The sequence below is a fragment of the Macaca thibetana genome, chromosome 6, assembly GCF_024542745.1.
Source record: "Macaca thibetana thibetana isolate TM-01 chromosome 6, ASM2454274v1, whole genome shotgun sequence".
Taxonomy (NCBI): Eukaryota; Metazoa; Chordata; class Mammalia; order Primates; family Cercopithecidae; genus Macaca; species Macaca thibetana.
Genome location: NC_065583.1, coordinates 114,769,215 through 114,785,820, shown reverse-complemented (window position 1 = coordinate 114,785,820; position 16,606 = coordinate 114,769,215). Strand labels below are relative to the sequence as shown.

The 16,606-nt window shown below is 36.7% G+C and overlaps 2 protein-coding genes across 2 annotated transcripts in view; one reads left to right on the top strand and one right to left on the bottom strand.

The window, feature by feature from the left end:
* Positions 1-3,418, bottom strand: part of SREK1IP1 (SREK1 interacting protein 1) — a 276,826-nt gene extending 273,408 nt beyond the window's left edge. Inside the window, exon 1 of the mRNA XM_050793792.1 lies at positions 3,409-3,418. The gene's annotated coding sequence lies outside the window, so the exon portion shown is untranslated. The remainder of the gene's footprint in view (positions 1-3,408) is intronic.
* The window catches only part of CWC27 (CWC27 spliceosome associated cyclophilin), a 264,308-nt gene that overhangs the window by 222,656 nt on the left and 25,046 nt on the right, over positions 1-16,606 (top strand). Inside the window, exon 13 of the mRNA XM_050793764.1 lies at positions 2,677-2,780. Coding sequence (XP_050649721.1) covers positions 2,677-2,780 — 104 coding nt within the window. The remainder of the gene's footprint in view (positions 1-2,676; positions 2,781-16,606) is intronic.

The following is a 16,606-nucleotide window of genomic DNA, read 5'->3' as shown; positions in this document are numbered from 1 at the left end:
TCAGATATTGTGAGACTTATTCACTATCACGAGAATAGCATGGGAAAGACCGGCCCCCATGATTCAGTTACCTCCCACTGGGTCCCTCCCATAACACACGGGAATTCTGGGAGATACAATTCAAGTTGAGATTTGGGTGGCAACACAGCCAGACCATATCATATAGATTAAATAGATAGATATGGAGATAGGCATATGGAGAGATATATTTATGCAATAGTAGATATAGATACAGATATATAAACACATACACATACACACACATACTACCTTGAAGTATATTTACCAAAATGTTAACAGTGGTTATTCTGAGTGGTGGGATAATAGTTATTTTACTTCTATTTTTCAATATTTTTACAGTAATCTGTTTTCTTATTAATAAGCAAATACAATAAGAGTAAGCAATGGAGTATTTTTAATGAATAAAATTTAAAAACAAGGGATGCTTTATCTGTTAACATTGTTTGAAGAGCTTAATTCTATAATCTCTAAAAACATATGAAATATCTAAATGCTAACATACTCAGCAGCCCTCAGAATGCCTATAATGATATTCTATAGGAACTTATAAATTTTCCCCAAAACTCATCTCATTCAGTAACTATGATAATGTATGTATTTTTAGCTGTTGTCTATGTGGGCATTAAATTTTGCAGAAAAGTAGAAGATGCTTTTTACTATCATTTTTTAAGCAATAACCAACCACCTTTTTCTTGCAGTTATTTTGGCACCATTTGTCTTTATTAAGCTTGGGTTCTAGACTGCCCAGACCTACTTAACTTTTTCATGAACTGTGATCTTATTGATACTCTCTAGATAAATTCTGGAGCTTAGGAATGTATTGTGACCCTTTAATATACCAGTTATTCACATGTTGAACTGTCACACATCTTTTTCCTTACGAAATGTGAGGATTTCTATATTGAATTCAACATACCAAAATCTTGATTAGGCCCTTGATTTCTCGGACAGGTAGTATTTTATCCCATTTCACAATGATGTACTCTGTAAATCTGTCAAGTAGAAAAACATTTTTCTAGCTTCTATTGTCTGCTCAAATTCTGAAGTAGACTGTTAAGATCCAGGAGATAGTGTGATTATAAATTTATAGCCACTTGCTTCTTCTTGCTCACGGAGAGCATAGGAGGCAAACAAGAATTCACAGGAATTCTACACACACACATTTTTTAAAAAAATATACTCAACACAATATTTGTGTTCATCTTTCACTTAACAATAGAATGCAATGTTTCATGTATATAATTTTTAATAACAATAGCATATTTATAATTTTTAATAACAATAGCATATTTAGGCCGGGCACAGTGGCTCACACCTGAAATCGCAACACTTTGGGAGGCTGAGGTGTGTGGATCACTTGAGGTCAGGAGTTGGAGACCAGCCTGGCCAATATGATGAAACCGCATCTCTACTAAAAATATAAAAAATTAGCTGGGCATAGTGACAAGTGCCTGTAGTCCCAGCTACTCAGGAGTCTGGGGCAGGAGAATCACTTGAACCTGGGCTACGGAGGTTGCAGTGAGCCAAGATGGCACCATTATACTCCAGTCTGGGCCTCACAGCAAGACTCTGTCTCAAAAAAATAAAAATAAAAAATAAAAATAAAATTTTTAAATAGCGTATTTATTGCTTTTTACTAAATTTATCTAGTTTCTTATTGATAGACATTTAATAGGTTTTCATTTTTCCATTTGTATGAATAATGCTGCAGTGCACATCTTGTGCTTAAGCCATTTTCTCTGTTTCACGTTATTTTTCTATCATCCCAGGATTGGAATTACTCAGTCAAGGGGAATGATCATCTTAAAGTTTCCAATACATATCAACAGCTTTCTAAAGATATTCCAATTTACCCATTTCCAACAGTTAATATGTTCAGTCTACCTTCCCAATATCGATATTTTTATATTTTTGGAAATTTGTCAAATAAACAATACTATTTGTCTTTTTATTTTTTATTTCATGTAACTTAATGAATTACCTTTCTTTCTTATAGACACTAAAACCTTAACTATAAATGAGCACAAATTTTTTATTTTATTTTATTTTATGTATTTATTTAGAGACAGAGTCTCACTCTGTTACCCACGCTAGAGTGCAGTGGCACAATCATAGGTCACTACAGCCTGAAACTCCTAGGCTCAAGGGATCCTCCTGCCTCAGGCTTCAGAGTAACTGGGACTACAGATGCACACCACCACATCTGACTTTTTTTCTTTTCTTTTTGTACTGATGGAGTTTCACTATATTACCCCTACTGGTCTTGAGGTCTTGAACTCTTGGGCTCAAAAGATCCTCCCACTTTGGCCTCCCAGAGTGCTGGGACATGAACCAATGCACCAGGCCAAATATGTATTTTTAAAAGTTGGGCCTTCTGTCTTCTACATAAGCAAACTTTTGTTTCCCAAATCAGAAAATAGTCACCTATCTCTGAGGGGAAATGTCAGTGCAAATCCAAACTGTCAAGGTTTATTAATGTCAAGGTTTATTAATGTCACTATTGCAGCCTAAAGGTAGTTTTGTTCTTTTTGTTCAAAATCGAACATTTTGTTTTACATCCAAGTAGGATATTTCCTTTTCTAACAAACTTAAGCATCTCTTTTAAAATTATATTTATCTTTATCAGAAAACTTACCAGTCTAATTGTTATTTCAGACCCTTGCACTGCTGAACCAGTTTAAATCTAAACTTACTCAAGCAATTGCTGAAACGCCTGAAAATGACATTCCTGAAACAGAAGTAGAAGATGATGAAGGATGGTAAGGGCTTTGATTTTTGTATATTAACCATGAACAAGTAGGCTCAGAGCAGAGACCCTACTGGTACATTTCCACTATATCATCCTTTTGTTTTCAGACTTTACCATCACCATTATAGGACCTTGGCAACTTTTGACTTTATTTCAGTTCAATATAAAGTAACATAAACAAATGCACCAAGCACTGAAGAAACAAGCATTTATTGAGCACTTGATGTGTCCAGCATTGGGCTAGCCAGTAAAAAATGCACAAGAAATATATGACACTATCCCAGCTCTAAGTAACTTTCTAATATTGTGGAAAAGATGAGCCTCACATTAAACAACTCGAAAACAACCTTAGAAGACAATAAATCAATAATTTCTTACATTTTCCCACAAACAACATTTTAGAACTCAATAATCTATTTCATAATCCTACCAACTTCCTCTTCAAAGTTATGATCTACAGGATCCTAGCAACTCATACAAGTTAATTTTATTTTTATCTTTGGATATTTTTCAGCTTTTTAAGACACTGATAAGAAATAAAGTAATGACATGTACATGTCCTTTGCTTAGAACTTTATCCTATACTGGCAAAAAAAAAAAAAAAAAAAGGAATAAAAATTGTGTTTTTCTTTATCCCACCCCTCTGTCCTCAAGTTGACTTTACATGCAATGTATTAGGCCTCCCCACACCTAACTGCCTCCACCTCCCACTACACCCTGGCTCAGCCACATTGCTGCAAGCAAGCCAATGTATCACCCCCTACACATGACTCACCCTCTGGAGCCTCTGAACCATCACATGTACCATTACCCCAACCCAGAATCATAGCCTCAGTTCTCTCTGCCAAACAGCATCTCTCCTGTTTCAAAACTCTGTTCAACATTCCCATCCTCCAGGAAACCAGTCAGCAAGATTTGTTGAGCACTCACAAATCTAGAGGGTGGAGGAAGGAGGGCTGGAACACACATTTAAAAAGACATAAAAACACTTAAATAAAGAAAACATTCAAACACGTAAGACTCTGCAACTGTATATAACTTTAATCAAAAGGGCTGAGGGCATGATGATTTGAATGGAACGAATCCTATCTAACCTAGGACCCTGAAAGCACTTGTCTATTTCTCAATTAATTTATAGTTTTCATATGATGTGGGTTACGATGCCAGTTTTTGTAAGATCCTGGATATCTTTTAATAGGTTTCTATTACTTATATAGATTTGTTTATACCAAAATTCAAAGTTGCTTGAAGGCAGAAGCTGTCTTCTTCCATAGTTTAGTGCCAAAGGCAAAGGCTCAGTGGATGTTGATTGACCCATAGAGATAAATGCGCATTGTGTAGAACTTTTTGTTTTATATGACTGGACAGGTTTAGTTTAGTTTAGTTTTGTTTTGAGTTCTTGTTTTTTTGGGGGGGTGTGGGGTGAGGGGATTCCTTGAATGTCTCAAAATCTCTTTCAAGTGTTTTGGGTTCAGCCACCACACAAAAAATGTTTTGCCAAGTCCTCTTCCCTTTATTTTTGAATCCATATGCATTTTTAAAGGAAATATGACCCATGTGTTTCTGATTCATTTACACTTAACTCATCAAGATGGTGTTTTGTAAGAGCAGTTTGATGCCCAATAAGTTTTTTTAAACTTTTTATAAGCCATTTAAGTCCTTTTTTATTGAACAGGAAAGTCACCAACAAATTCAAACCCCAGAAGATTTATTTGAAACTCATAACCCACAGGATTCAAATTTACTTTCAACTTGGCAAGACCATTTAACTTCTCAAGGTTCTTCCTAGCCCCTTGGTTCAGTATTCTCTCATTTTGAATTCCTCATTAGCTTCAGATACCAATGATGTATTTTTAAAAGTGCCATTCCTGTTTTTCATGTTATTTGGTTATACAATCAATTTTCTGTCTAACATTCTCATTAGAAAATTTAAAATGGGGAAACTTCACTGGACATGGGGAAAAAAATCACTGGTCAATGATGTTGGCTAATTCTCCATTGGGAGAAAAAAATAAATGGTGAAGAGGTGGGGAACAAGTCAAAGGGACCACTAGCAGGTCTTCAGGAGGTTCATTTCTGCTTTCAATTGCAGTTTCCTAAGCAGAATGGCAGAGCTGTACACTATGCACCTCCAGAATTTTTTTGGTATTTGTTTTATCTAACATCTAACAAAAATACTTTTCATGTTCAAGGCACTATGCAGAATCAGATAGCATATATAGGGCCCTTATGTAATGCCTTTTTATTGCAATTTAGACCTTTGGATTTTGTAACCTGATTAGCAACAACATCATTTCTGTTCAGTTTAGCTTTCTCAAGTCTCTGGTGATTTAGATTCTCTCTCATAAAGTATATTCTTCTCAGGAAAGGAGTCTTATATTCAGAATGATTTATAACAAATATTATGAGTGCATGGCATGTGCATGTGTGTTATGCATAAATTACATGGTTACCAGACTATTTTGTAGGTCACGGTTGCCGCTTTTCTGAGAAGTGAAAGTCAGCCAGTGTGCTGTACTACACTGTCAGGGTCTGTTATCTGAGGTAAAATGATTGCTTCTAAGACATTTTTATGTGTCCGCATGAGTGGCCACACATTGAGGGATCATTTTCATTTTCTGTCAAGATAGAAACCATTACCAATTTGTTATGTTTTCTTTTACTTGGCAAACTATTCTATTCGCATTTTTGGCTGAGCTGCTGTATTGGCATGGTATACAACAGACATTTGGGTACCATTCAGCAGCATTATACTTTTTATGCAAAAAAAAAAAAAAAAGTAGGAGAGGGAGAGAAAGAAAAGAAATATGATTCTATTGTAAACAGTGCGTATGGTGTTTGAAAATTATTCCCAGATTTCACTGTCTAACAAGGCATTTAAAGAAGTGTTATTAGTAGATCTACACTGAAATGCATGATAGAAATTTTTAACTCAGAATTACTAGGATTCCTCCTTTGTTCAGATATGTACTGCCAATATTTGGTAATAGTGATGGTACCAGATTCCAGTTTAGCAGGTAGAGTGGTCTCTTTGTCACTATGTTCCTTAGTCCCACAGTATCACAGACTCATGTAGCTATGGAACCCTTCTTCGAGCATGGATTTTTTGAAACTGATTAGACACATGGCAGGAGGAACTTGCCCAGGGATTCATATGACCATATGGATGAAGTCCATATGCCAGATTGGGTTTGGTTAGATGAAGCTTGGTGAGCTCCCAAAAAAGTTTTGAGAAAGATAGCCACCTGCTCCTTACACAACAAAATTGGCATTTCTAAGGAGAGGAGAAAAATTCAATCTATGTGAATGGCTTCAATCTTATGGGCATTAACTCTTCACTACTATGTTTCATTGAAAATTTATTTCCAGATTGTTAAATCTGAGATTAACTTAAAACATTACAGCACATATACAAGATAAAATAATAAACAATATAATGGTCTGTCTGCCTTCTTCCCTCTTTCTCTTCTTCTTTCTCTCCCCTCCGTCACTTTCTTCCATAGTACACACATTATAAAAATTTGAAAAATACCAACAATTGCATGGTTGCCTCAAGTAAATATTTTACTGATTATTATATAATTAAAAGATGTTTACTGTGGCCAGGCCTGGTGGCTCACGCCTGTAATCCCAGCACTTTGGGAGGCCAAGGCAGGTGGATCATCTGAGGTCAAGAGTTTGAGACCAGCCTGGCCAACATTGCAAAACCTACTTGCAAAAACATTGCAAAAACTACTAAAAATACAAAAATTTGCTGGGCATGGTGACGCGTGCTTGTAGTCCCCGCTGCTCAGGAGACTGAGGCACAAGAATCACTTGAACCCGAGAGGCGGTGGTTGCAGTGAGCCAAGATCGTGCCACTGCACTCCCGCCTGGTTTGTAGACCAAGACTCCATCTCAAAAAAAAAAAAAAAAAAAAAAAAAAGATGTTCACTGTGGAAAAATCAGAATGCAAACATGCTCAAGAAAGGTAAATGAAAATTACCTATGATCCCAAACTCAAAGATAAATACTATTACTTTATACATATCAATGTATATATTTATGCTATTTATACCAAATATGTAAAAGTATATTTTTATACATATTAATTTGTATCTGTCCAGGTACTGCTATGCACATACATATTTTAAACAGAAATGAGATCATATAGTACTACAGCTTTATAACTTGCTTTTTTCCCTCAGCAATATGCAGTGACTACTTCTCCTTATCATATATAATTTTATGATGTAATTTTTATCTTTTGTATTATGACCGTCGTATTCCATTATATGATGAACCACAAATTTACTTGACCGTGTTGTTGGATATATAAACAATGCTGTAACATCCTTGTTTCTATGCCATTGCCCATTTTCTTAGAATAAATTTCTAAAACTGGAATTGCTTGTCAGTGAGTATACATGTTGACTTCTGCTAAATATTTTCAAATGGCTTTCACAAAATATCATTCTAATTTGTACCCCGAAGTAAATATAATTTAAGACTTGTCTTAGGGCTATTAGAATCTCAAGAATTAATTAAGATTCCTTAAAGAGCTTAGTGAAAGAGATTAACGTTTTAGAAGAAATGCTTTGCCTTCTTAAATTTTTAAAAAATGAAAATACAGTGTGGTTTGCTTCTGTTTTTCATAAAACTATACAAGTTTCAATTTAGTTCCTCTTCTTGGGAGCCTTAACTCCAAATAGTCTTGTTCTTGGTTCTGAAAAATTCTCCAAGATAACCCTATGGGTTAAAACTTCTGGATATGGATTTTTTTTTTCAGTTTTATTATTGCACTTTGGCTAGTGTTAAAAATCAGTTTTAGCCATCAGTCAGACAGTTTGTATCTGCTAGATACTGAAGTTCTGAAAACCAAGATTTGGCTTAAAGAAGTTTTAAAGCTTCCCTTTGGAGTTAGCACAGTGCAGAAGCAACAAGTACCAGCTGTCTGTATCCAAAACAGTGAAATCTTAATACAGATGTAAAAAAGAGATAATTGACTTTTAGACCCAGTCAGACCTCATTATAAGATACCATGAAAGAACATAGCTTCATCTCATTGCTTATACTAGCAAACGTTTCAACACCTTTTATATGTAATACATACTGTAATTTGTGTATAGTTTAGTCATGTATTGAATGAAGGGTGCAATGACAGCAAAAGAATTTTTGGTTTTTTGAGACAGAGTCTCACTCTGTTGCCCAGGCTGGAGTGCACTGGTGCAGTCAAGGCTCACTCCAGCCTCAAGGATCCAGGCTCAAGTGATCCTCCACCTCAGCCTCCCAAGTAGGTAAGACCACAGGCATACACCACCATACTCGGCTAATTTTTTTTTTTTTTTAAGATAGTGTCTCACTATTTTGCCCAGGCTGATCTCGAACTCCTGGCCTCAAATGATCTCCCCGCTTCGGCCTCCCAAAGTGTTGGTAGAATATTTCAATTGTTTTCCACTTCATTCAAACAGGACATTGCCAAGCACAGGTTAGCATAGATGAACGCAAATACAGCAATAAGGGTGGAGACTGTGAAAATAATACAGGCTCGAGTTGGCTAAATGAACTTAGGCAACTTTACCCTTTAGTATTAGGCAGTGGAACTTAAATTATTGGTCTCTGGGCCCTTTACACCAGGGGTCCCTGACCCCCAGACTGCAAACTGGTACTGGTCCATGGCCTGTTAGGAACTGAGCCGCCCAGCAGGCAGTAAGTGGCAGGCAAGTGAGCATTACTGCCTGAGCTTCACCAAGGTCATATCAACGGCAGCATTAGATTCTCATAGGAGCGCAAACCCTGTTGTGAACTACACCTGCGAGGGATTTGGTTGCATGCTCATTATGAGACTCTAATGCCTGACGGTCTGAAACAGAACAGTTTCATCCGGAAATCAATACCCCCTCACCCCCATTCATGGAAAAACTGTCTTCCACGAAACTGGTTCCTGGTGCCAAAAAAGGTTGGGGGCCGCTGCTTTACAATCTTAACAATTCCTGAGAACTCCAAAGAGCTTTTGTTTATATGGAATATATCTATTAATAATATGTTATAAATAACATACTTTTATAAAAAAATAATTATGCCTGCAAAACAAAACATTTAGTGATATGAGTAGCATTGTTTTCCAATTTTTTGGTAAATCTCTGAAATCTGGCATGATAGGCGCATATCTGCTTTACTCTGTTTTATCTCACACTTCATGTATTCTCTGAAAAATTCCACTGTGCACTCATGAGGGTATAAGAATGAAATAGACAAACAAGTGTCTTAGTATTCATACAAAAATAAATTTGACCTTGCAGGCGCACAGGGATCCCCAAGTCACACTTTGAGAACCATTGGGACAAGTCATCTCCGGTCATTGAGTATGTAATGATGGTCCTTTTTCAATCACAGATTATGACCCCATCTATAGGTCCTAGGAAGCTTTTTTCCAGGTCCCAGTTTGTGATCCTTGTTCTCAAGTAGAAGCAATGTGGTACTTTCTGAAATAAATGTGCCCATTGGCACTGGCCTAGGCCTGCTACAACAGAGTCCCGTTTCCCCATCAACCCTTTTCTGGCCTTTAACTGTTTTAAAGTGGTCTGTGACATGGCATTTGGTTTTATGTTCTTGTTTACTTTTCTAAATTTTTTCTCACACAAAGTAGTATTTAAATATATTCTTTTCCTTTTTTTTTTTTTTCTTTGTTGTTGTTGTTGTTGTTGAGACAGAGTTTTGCTCTTATTGCCCAGGCTGGAGTCCACTGACGAGATCTTGGTTCACTGCGATCTGCACCTCCCAGGTTCAAGTGATTCTTGTGCCTCGAGTGATTCTTGTGGTCCCGAGTGGTCACAAGTGATTCTTCTGGTCCCGAGTAGTTGGGACCATAGGCATGCACCACGCGCGGCTAATTTTTTGTATTTTTAGTAGAGATAGGGTTTCACCATGTTGGTCAGACTGGTCTCGAACTCCTGACCTCAGGTGATCTGCCCGACTCAGCCTCCCAAAGTGCTGGGATTACAGGCATGAGCTACCATGCCCGGCCTTTGGTTTTCTTCATTCTTATATTTGTGCCTAGCCTCTTCAATTCACAAAATGTCCTACTGATTCTAAGTGCTTCACATGCACTTGACTCTATGGGATAGGTATTAATTATCTTTATTTACCCAAGAAAGAACTGAGGCACAGTGAAGTTAAATAATTTATCTGCTTTTTGTCCTTATAGTACTGTATCCAGTGCCTGGTTCATAATAGGCCCAAAATCAAGGGCAGGACCAGGTGGAGGTGATTGGATCATTGGGATGGTTCCCATGCTGTTCTCGTGATAATGAGTCTCAAAAGATCTTATGGTTTTATAAGTGGCTGGCATTTCTTCTGCTTGCATTTCTCTCTCCTGCCACCACATAAACGACGTGTTTGCTTCCCCTTTCAACATGATTGTAAGTTTCCTGAGGCCTCCCCAGCCATGTGGAACTGAGAGTCAATTAAATGTCTTTCCTTTATAAATTGCCCAGTCTGGGATACTTCTTCATAGCAGTGTGAGAACGGACTAATACAGTCAGTTCGAGAAAGTTCCCTTCTACTTCTAGTTTTCTGAGAGTTTTTAACATGAACAATGTTTAATTTTGTCCAACATTTTTCTATACTAACTGATATGATCATGTGGTTTTTCTTTGATTGTTAATAGGGCAGATTACATTGGTTGATTTTCTTTTTTTAATCTTAAACTAGCCTTGGATTCCCGTAATAAACCCCACTTGGTTGTGGTATATTATTCTTTTTTATACATTGTTGGATTCAACTTGTTGGATTCAATACTTTCTTATGGATGTTTGTGTCTATGTTCATTAGGGATAGTGGTCTGTAGCTTTCTTCTGCTATTTTTGTCTTATTTAGGCATCAGAATAATGCTGGGCTTTTAAAAATGAGCTGGGAAATGTTTCCTGTGCTTCTATTTTTGGAAAAAAAAAGATTATTTAGAATTGGTGTTATTCTTTAAGTACTTGATAGAATTTGCCAGTGAAACCATCCAAATTGAGATTTCCATTTTAGGTTTTTTTAAAAAATAGACTTTATTTTTTTAGAGCAGTTTTAGGTTCATGGCAAAATAGAGCGAAAGCAGAGTTCCCATATACCCTCTGCCCATACACACACACACACACACACATAGCCATCCCCACTATCAACCTCTCCCATCAGACTGGTATATTTGTTACAATCAGTGAACCTGCATTCACACATCATCACCCAAATTCCATAGTTTATATTAGGGTTCACTCTTGGTGTCATATGTTCTGTGGGTTTTTACAAATGTGCAGTGTAGTGACACATGTCTACAATTATAGTATCAGTGTAGTTTCACTGCCCTAAAAATCCTTTATACTCCACCTATTTATTCCTCTCTTCCCACTAAATCCTATATTTCTGTACCCATAGTTTTGCCTTTTCCAGAATGTCATATAATTGGAACCATACAGTATGTAGCCTTTTCAAATTGGCCTCTTTCACTTAATAATAAGCATTTAAGATTTCTCCATGTCTTTTCATGGCTTGATAGCTCATTCCTTCTTAGCACTGAATAACATTCCATTGTATGTGCGTACCACAGTTTATCCATTCACCTACTGAAGGGTGTCTTTGTTGTTTCCAAGTTAGGGCAATTATGAATAAAGCTACAGTAAACATATGTATAAAGGTTTTTGTATGAACATAAGTTTTCAGCTCATTTGAGTAGATATCAAAAAGCAAATACTGGATTGTAAGGATACATTTAGTTCTGTAAGAAACTGCCTAACTGTCTTCCAAAGTGTCTCTACCATTGTACATTCCCACCAGCAACAAATAAGAACTTCTGTTACTCCACATCCTTACCAGTGTGTTGAACCAGCTTTGTTGTGTACCTGGGATAAATCCCACTAGATCATGGTATATAATTTTTTTTATACATTGTTGGGTTCGATTTTCTGATATTTTGTTGAGGATATTTGCATCTATGCTCTTAAAAGATATCAGTTTGTGGTTTTCTCTTCTAATCCCTTTGTTTGGTTCTTGTATTAGGATAATGCTGGCTTCACAGAGTAAGTTAGAAAGTATTCCCTCTGCTTCTGTCTTCTAGAAGAGATTGCAAGGAACTGGTATAATTTCTTAAATGTTCAGTAAAATTCATCAATGAACCCATCTAGACCTGGTGTTTTTGTTTTATCAGAGCCCCCTCAGACTGGGCCCCCAGGAGTTTCTTACTCTCATGCTAATCCACACACAGCTTCCTGCAATTCATCAAAATTACCACTTAAGCATTCCTACCAGTTTATGGCTCCAGTAGCATTTGTTCCAGGTAAGCTGATCTGGAAAAAGATTCTCTATAGTTGCCTGTATTTCCAGATTTGGGGGTGGCACTTTACCCTGTGACTTCAACCCTCTAATGCATCTAAACAAAAATCTTTTTTTTCCAGTTTTATTTAGCTTTTTTCTTGTTGCAAGGATGAACTGATGACTTTCGAGCTCTTTACATGTTAGAGGTGAAACCAGAAGTGCCCTCCTTTTGTTTTTTATTCTTCAGTTTCCTCTTTTTGGCATTCTTTTGGATTATTTGAGCATTTTTTAGCATTTCCATTTAATTTATCTATTGTGTTTTTGACAGTATCTCTTTGAATAGTGTTTTGTTTCACTGACTGATATAGGAATTACAATATACTTTTAACTTTTCATAGTTTATTTAGAGTTAATATTTTATCACTTCAATAGAAATATAGAATTCTTATATGTATATAGGTCCCTTTACCTCTTCCCTTTGTATTCTAGCCAATTTATGTATCACATCTACATACATTGAGAATCCCCTCAGAAAAATGTTAATAATTTTTGCTCTCAGCTGTCAAACACATTTTAAGGAATTCAACAGGAGAAGACTCTGTTATATTTACCCAGATATTTACCATTCATGTTACTCTTTCTTTATTCATGATATGTCAGGTTTCCTTCTGGTATTATTTCTCTTCTAGCTAAAGAACTTCCTTGAATAGTGATTTTAGAGCAGATCTGCTAGTCACAGATTATTTTAGTTTTCCTTCATTTTAGAGTGTCATTATTTAACCTGCATTTCTGAGGGATATTTTCACTGAATACAGAATTATGGGTCAACAGTTCATTTCTTTCATCACTTTAAAGATGTTTGTTCCACCAAATTCTGTTCTGCATGGTTTCTTTTGGAAAATCTTCACTCATTCAAATTGTTGTTTCCTTATAAATAATGCGTTATTTTTCTCTACGATTTTTTCATCTTTTGTTCTTGCTAATTTGATTTACATGAGTAGGTATAGATTCCTTTGGGTTTACTATGTGTGATGTTGGCTATGCTTCTTGAATCTGTAGGTTTGTGTCTTTCACCAAATTTGGGAAGTTTTTAGACATTATTTCTTAAATTATTTTATCCTCAACACACTCCTTCTTCTCTATTCTAGGACTCTAGTGACATGAATTTTAGACCTTTGCTGTTCTCTGTCACCTCCATTCTGCTACTGAGCCCTTGCAGTGGGTTTTAAATTTTGATTGTTGTATTTTTCAGTCTAAAACTTTTATTGGTATTTATTTTTATGTTGAAGCTTTCTGTCTTCTCATTTATTTCAACAGTGTTTGCCCTTCTTTCAGCTTTTTTACAATAACTGTTTAAGTCTCTGTCAAAGAATTCCAGTGCCTGTCATCTCAGTATTAGTATCTGTTGATTGTCTTTTCCCATGCAAGTTAAGATTTTTATGATTCTCTTATGCCAAGTAATTTTTTTATTGTATCCTAAACATTTTAAATATTATGAGTCTCTGGGTCTTATTTAAATCCTATGAAAAACATTATGTTATAGCAGACAACCCATTTGGGCTCAGGACACAAGTTCTGATCACCCTTCTGTGGGATTTGGTTTCAATCTTAGTCTTGTTCTCAATGCCTTTGCATTGCTATTTGTATCTGTTCCATGTATATGCCACCCACTGTCCAGTCTGGGACCTGGCTGTTAGACTTTTTTTTTTGAGATGGAGTTTTGCTCTTGTTGCCCAGGTTGTAGTGCAATGGTGCAATCTTGGCTCACTGCAACCTCCACCTTCCAGGTTCAAGCGATTCTCCTGCCTCAGCCTCCTGAGTAGCTGGGATTACAGGCATGCGCCACCACGCACGGCTAATTTTGTATTTTTTAGTAGAGATGGGGTTTCTCCATGTTGGTCAGGCTGGTCTTGAACTCCCGACCTCAGGTGATCCTCCCACCTCATCCTCCCAAAGTGCTGGGATTACAGGCATGAGCCACCATGCCCAGCCTAGACTATCTTTTATTTAAGTTCTCAGAGTCTTTGATATGCAATTTAGCATTGGATCGACACATGCACTGACTTTATGGGGTACCTTTTCCCTTTACAGTCTCCTCAATACCTTCTACTATCGTGGGCCTCCCCCTTTCTTCCTCCAGCCAGAGCATTGGATCTTTAGTTACACTGTTCTACCCTGCACTTTTTGCAACGTGCCCTCATTCAGAGCCATGCTGGGGTAGAAAAGAAAGGGGAAAAAGCAGCAGAATTTTATCCCATTCTCTTGGGGCCACAGCTTCTCACAGTTGTTTATCAATACTACCATTTTTCCAAACCCCTTTGGAGATTCTCACACATGCACCGTTCTGCTTTTCCTCTTGTAAGATTTCTGCATAACTAGTGAGTTGTCTCAAACTGGCTTATGCCAAATTGTTTCATGTAGTAGGCTATCTCATTTCTTTCAGGTTCTAACTGTTAAGATCCTTTTTTAAAAAACAAAAATTTAGATGGTACTGAATAATTCTCATCATGAATGATTTTTTTTCTTTAAAAAAAAAAGATTTCTTAATAGTTGGCGATGAATTGCTATTAGAGAGAATAATGTATATCTTGGGGAAAGTACGGTGCCTTGATATGGTTCACCAGAGAGAAGCTGAAGAACAGTACCTTAGGAGCATCCTCAAATCACAAAAGGTGATCACCAAACTGCTATCTTGAGATAAGAAGAAAGGGAGGGATTGGTGTTGAGAGGTGCAGTGGTTGACATGACCTATCTCCAGGATGTCTTAACACCCTTCAGTAAAGTTGTGCTCTTGTGGGTGGTGTTTGGTTAGAGACTCAGGATGCCAGAGATTCAAATTATTTTTGCATGGTGTAGGCCAGAGGAAACTAGAGCACAAGAGGCAGAGGAGGCCTGATGATCATGAAACATGCTGACAATTAGCAGAAATTCTTTGGAGAGATTTAGCTTTCTATGGGCTGTGGAGGGGTACAAAGATCCCCAGCTGACAGATGGTGCATAATAGGATAGTACCTGATGCTTAAATCAAGTTAATAAAAGGTATTTGGCTCAGTTAATCTGAGAAAAAAAAAAAAAAAAGCCATACTGGTAGTTCATGGAGTCAAAAGGAGAGTGTATTTTACTATAAAAGCTTGTTGCTAAATAATCTCTAAGGAAGTCGATCTGTTTTCTATTCACTAGTTATAAAGTACTCCCTCTTGTTCTTCTTGCCAAGAATTTCAACTGAATGATCAACTGCAAGACAAATATTCATTCATCAACTTTTGGAGAGTTATATTTTCACCGGTTACTGTAATTATGCTTTATGTAGCCTTTATCAGAGCTCTAGAGTTTTTGTTTAGATGTCATCCTTAATTCAGAAACTTTTCTCTAATTTCCAGCCTATAGGTAAATTGTATTATCTGTTTTCTTATAGTCCAGATACTGAGCCTCTTGTACTCATTAAACTGCTTTATACCCTTACCCTACTTTATCAATTAATAACTCTAAACAACATGCTTCTTTTTCCTTAAGATGTCATTTAAAACGTGTAGAGCCTATGGCAAGTAATTATTAATCCTTAAGCTTTCTGTGAATACTTATCTAGTGATACTAAAGTCTTTCAATGGCATTAATGCTGTAGCACAGTATTTATGGGCTAAGTTTGTTCATATAGGTCAGATTAACTCAGTTTGCATATTTTGAAAACTATTCCTTATTTATTTAATAAATGTTTTTAATGGAAATAATGTGTGAGGTGTGGGATGTGGAGTAAAGTTAGACATGACACTCATTCCCATTGATTTATTATAGTATAATATCCCAAGTGAGATAAGATATCATTGTAAGGAAGAACGTTTCTGCTTAGAAACAGATATTGGGCGTAAATTATAAACTGCTTTCACAGTCATTGGCAAGAAACCTTGCATTCACTTAGGATTCTCAACTCTGCTGATGTGATTTAATCCTTCCTATGTAACTTGGGACTGCTATCCTTTTGTTACCTAAGAGGAAACTTCAGGTTCAAATATCGTAGGAGGTAGTGGGTAGTAACCTGCCAAAGGTAGGAATGCAGGGGTTTTGGGGATAGTACTCTACAATGTCCCTTCAATACATGTTAGATATTTACCTGACCAAAAAGAGGTTTCTGAATTCTACTATTGTTTGTTTAACTCAGGTTTGAGTCTTTAGGTCAATTCACTACATTAAAACAAATGGAGGCTGCGAGCTGTGGCTCACGTCTGTAATCCCAGCACTTTGAGAGGCTGAGATCAGAAGACCATTTGAGCCCAGGAGTTTGAAACCAGCCGGGGCAACATAGCAAGACACCATCTCTACAAAACAATTTTAAAATTAGCTAGGTGTGGTGGTGTGCACCTATAATCCTAGCTACTAAGGAAGCTGAGGTCGTAGGATCAGTTGAGCCCAGGAGTTTGAGATTACAGTGAGCTATGATCATGCCACTGCACTCTAGGCTGGGCAACAGAGACCCTGTCTCTAACAAACAATAAATAATACTTAAAATGAAATAAAAACAAATGGAAACCAATTAAAGGTTTTAAATGAACAAATTTGCTCTGCCCC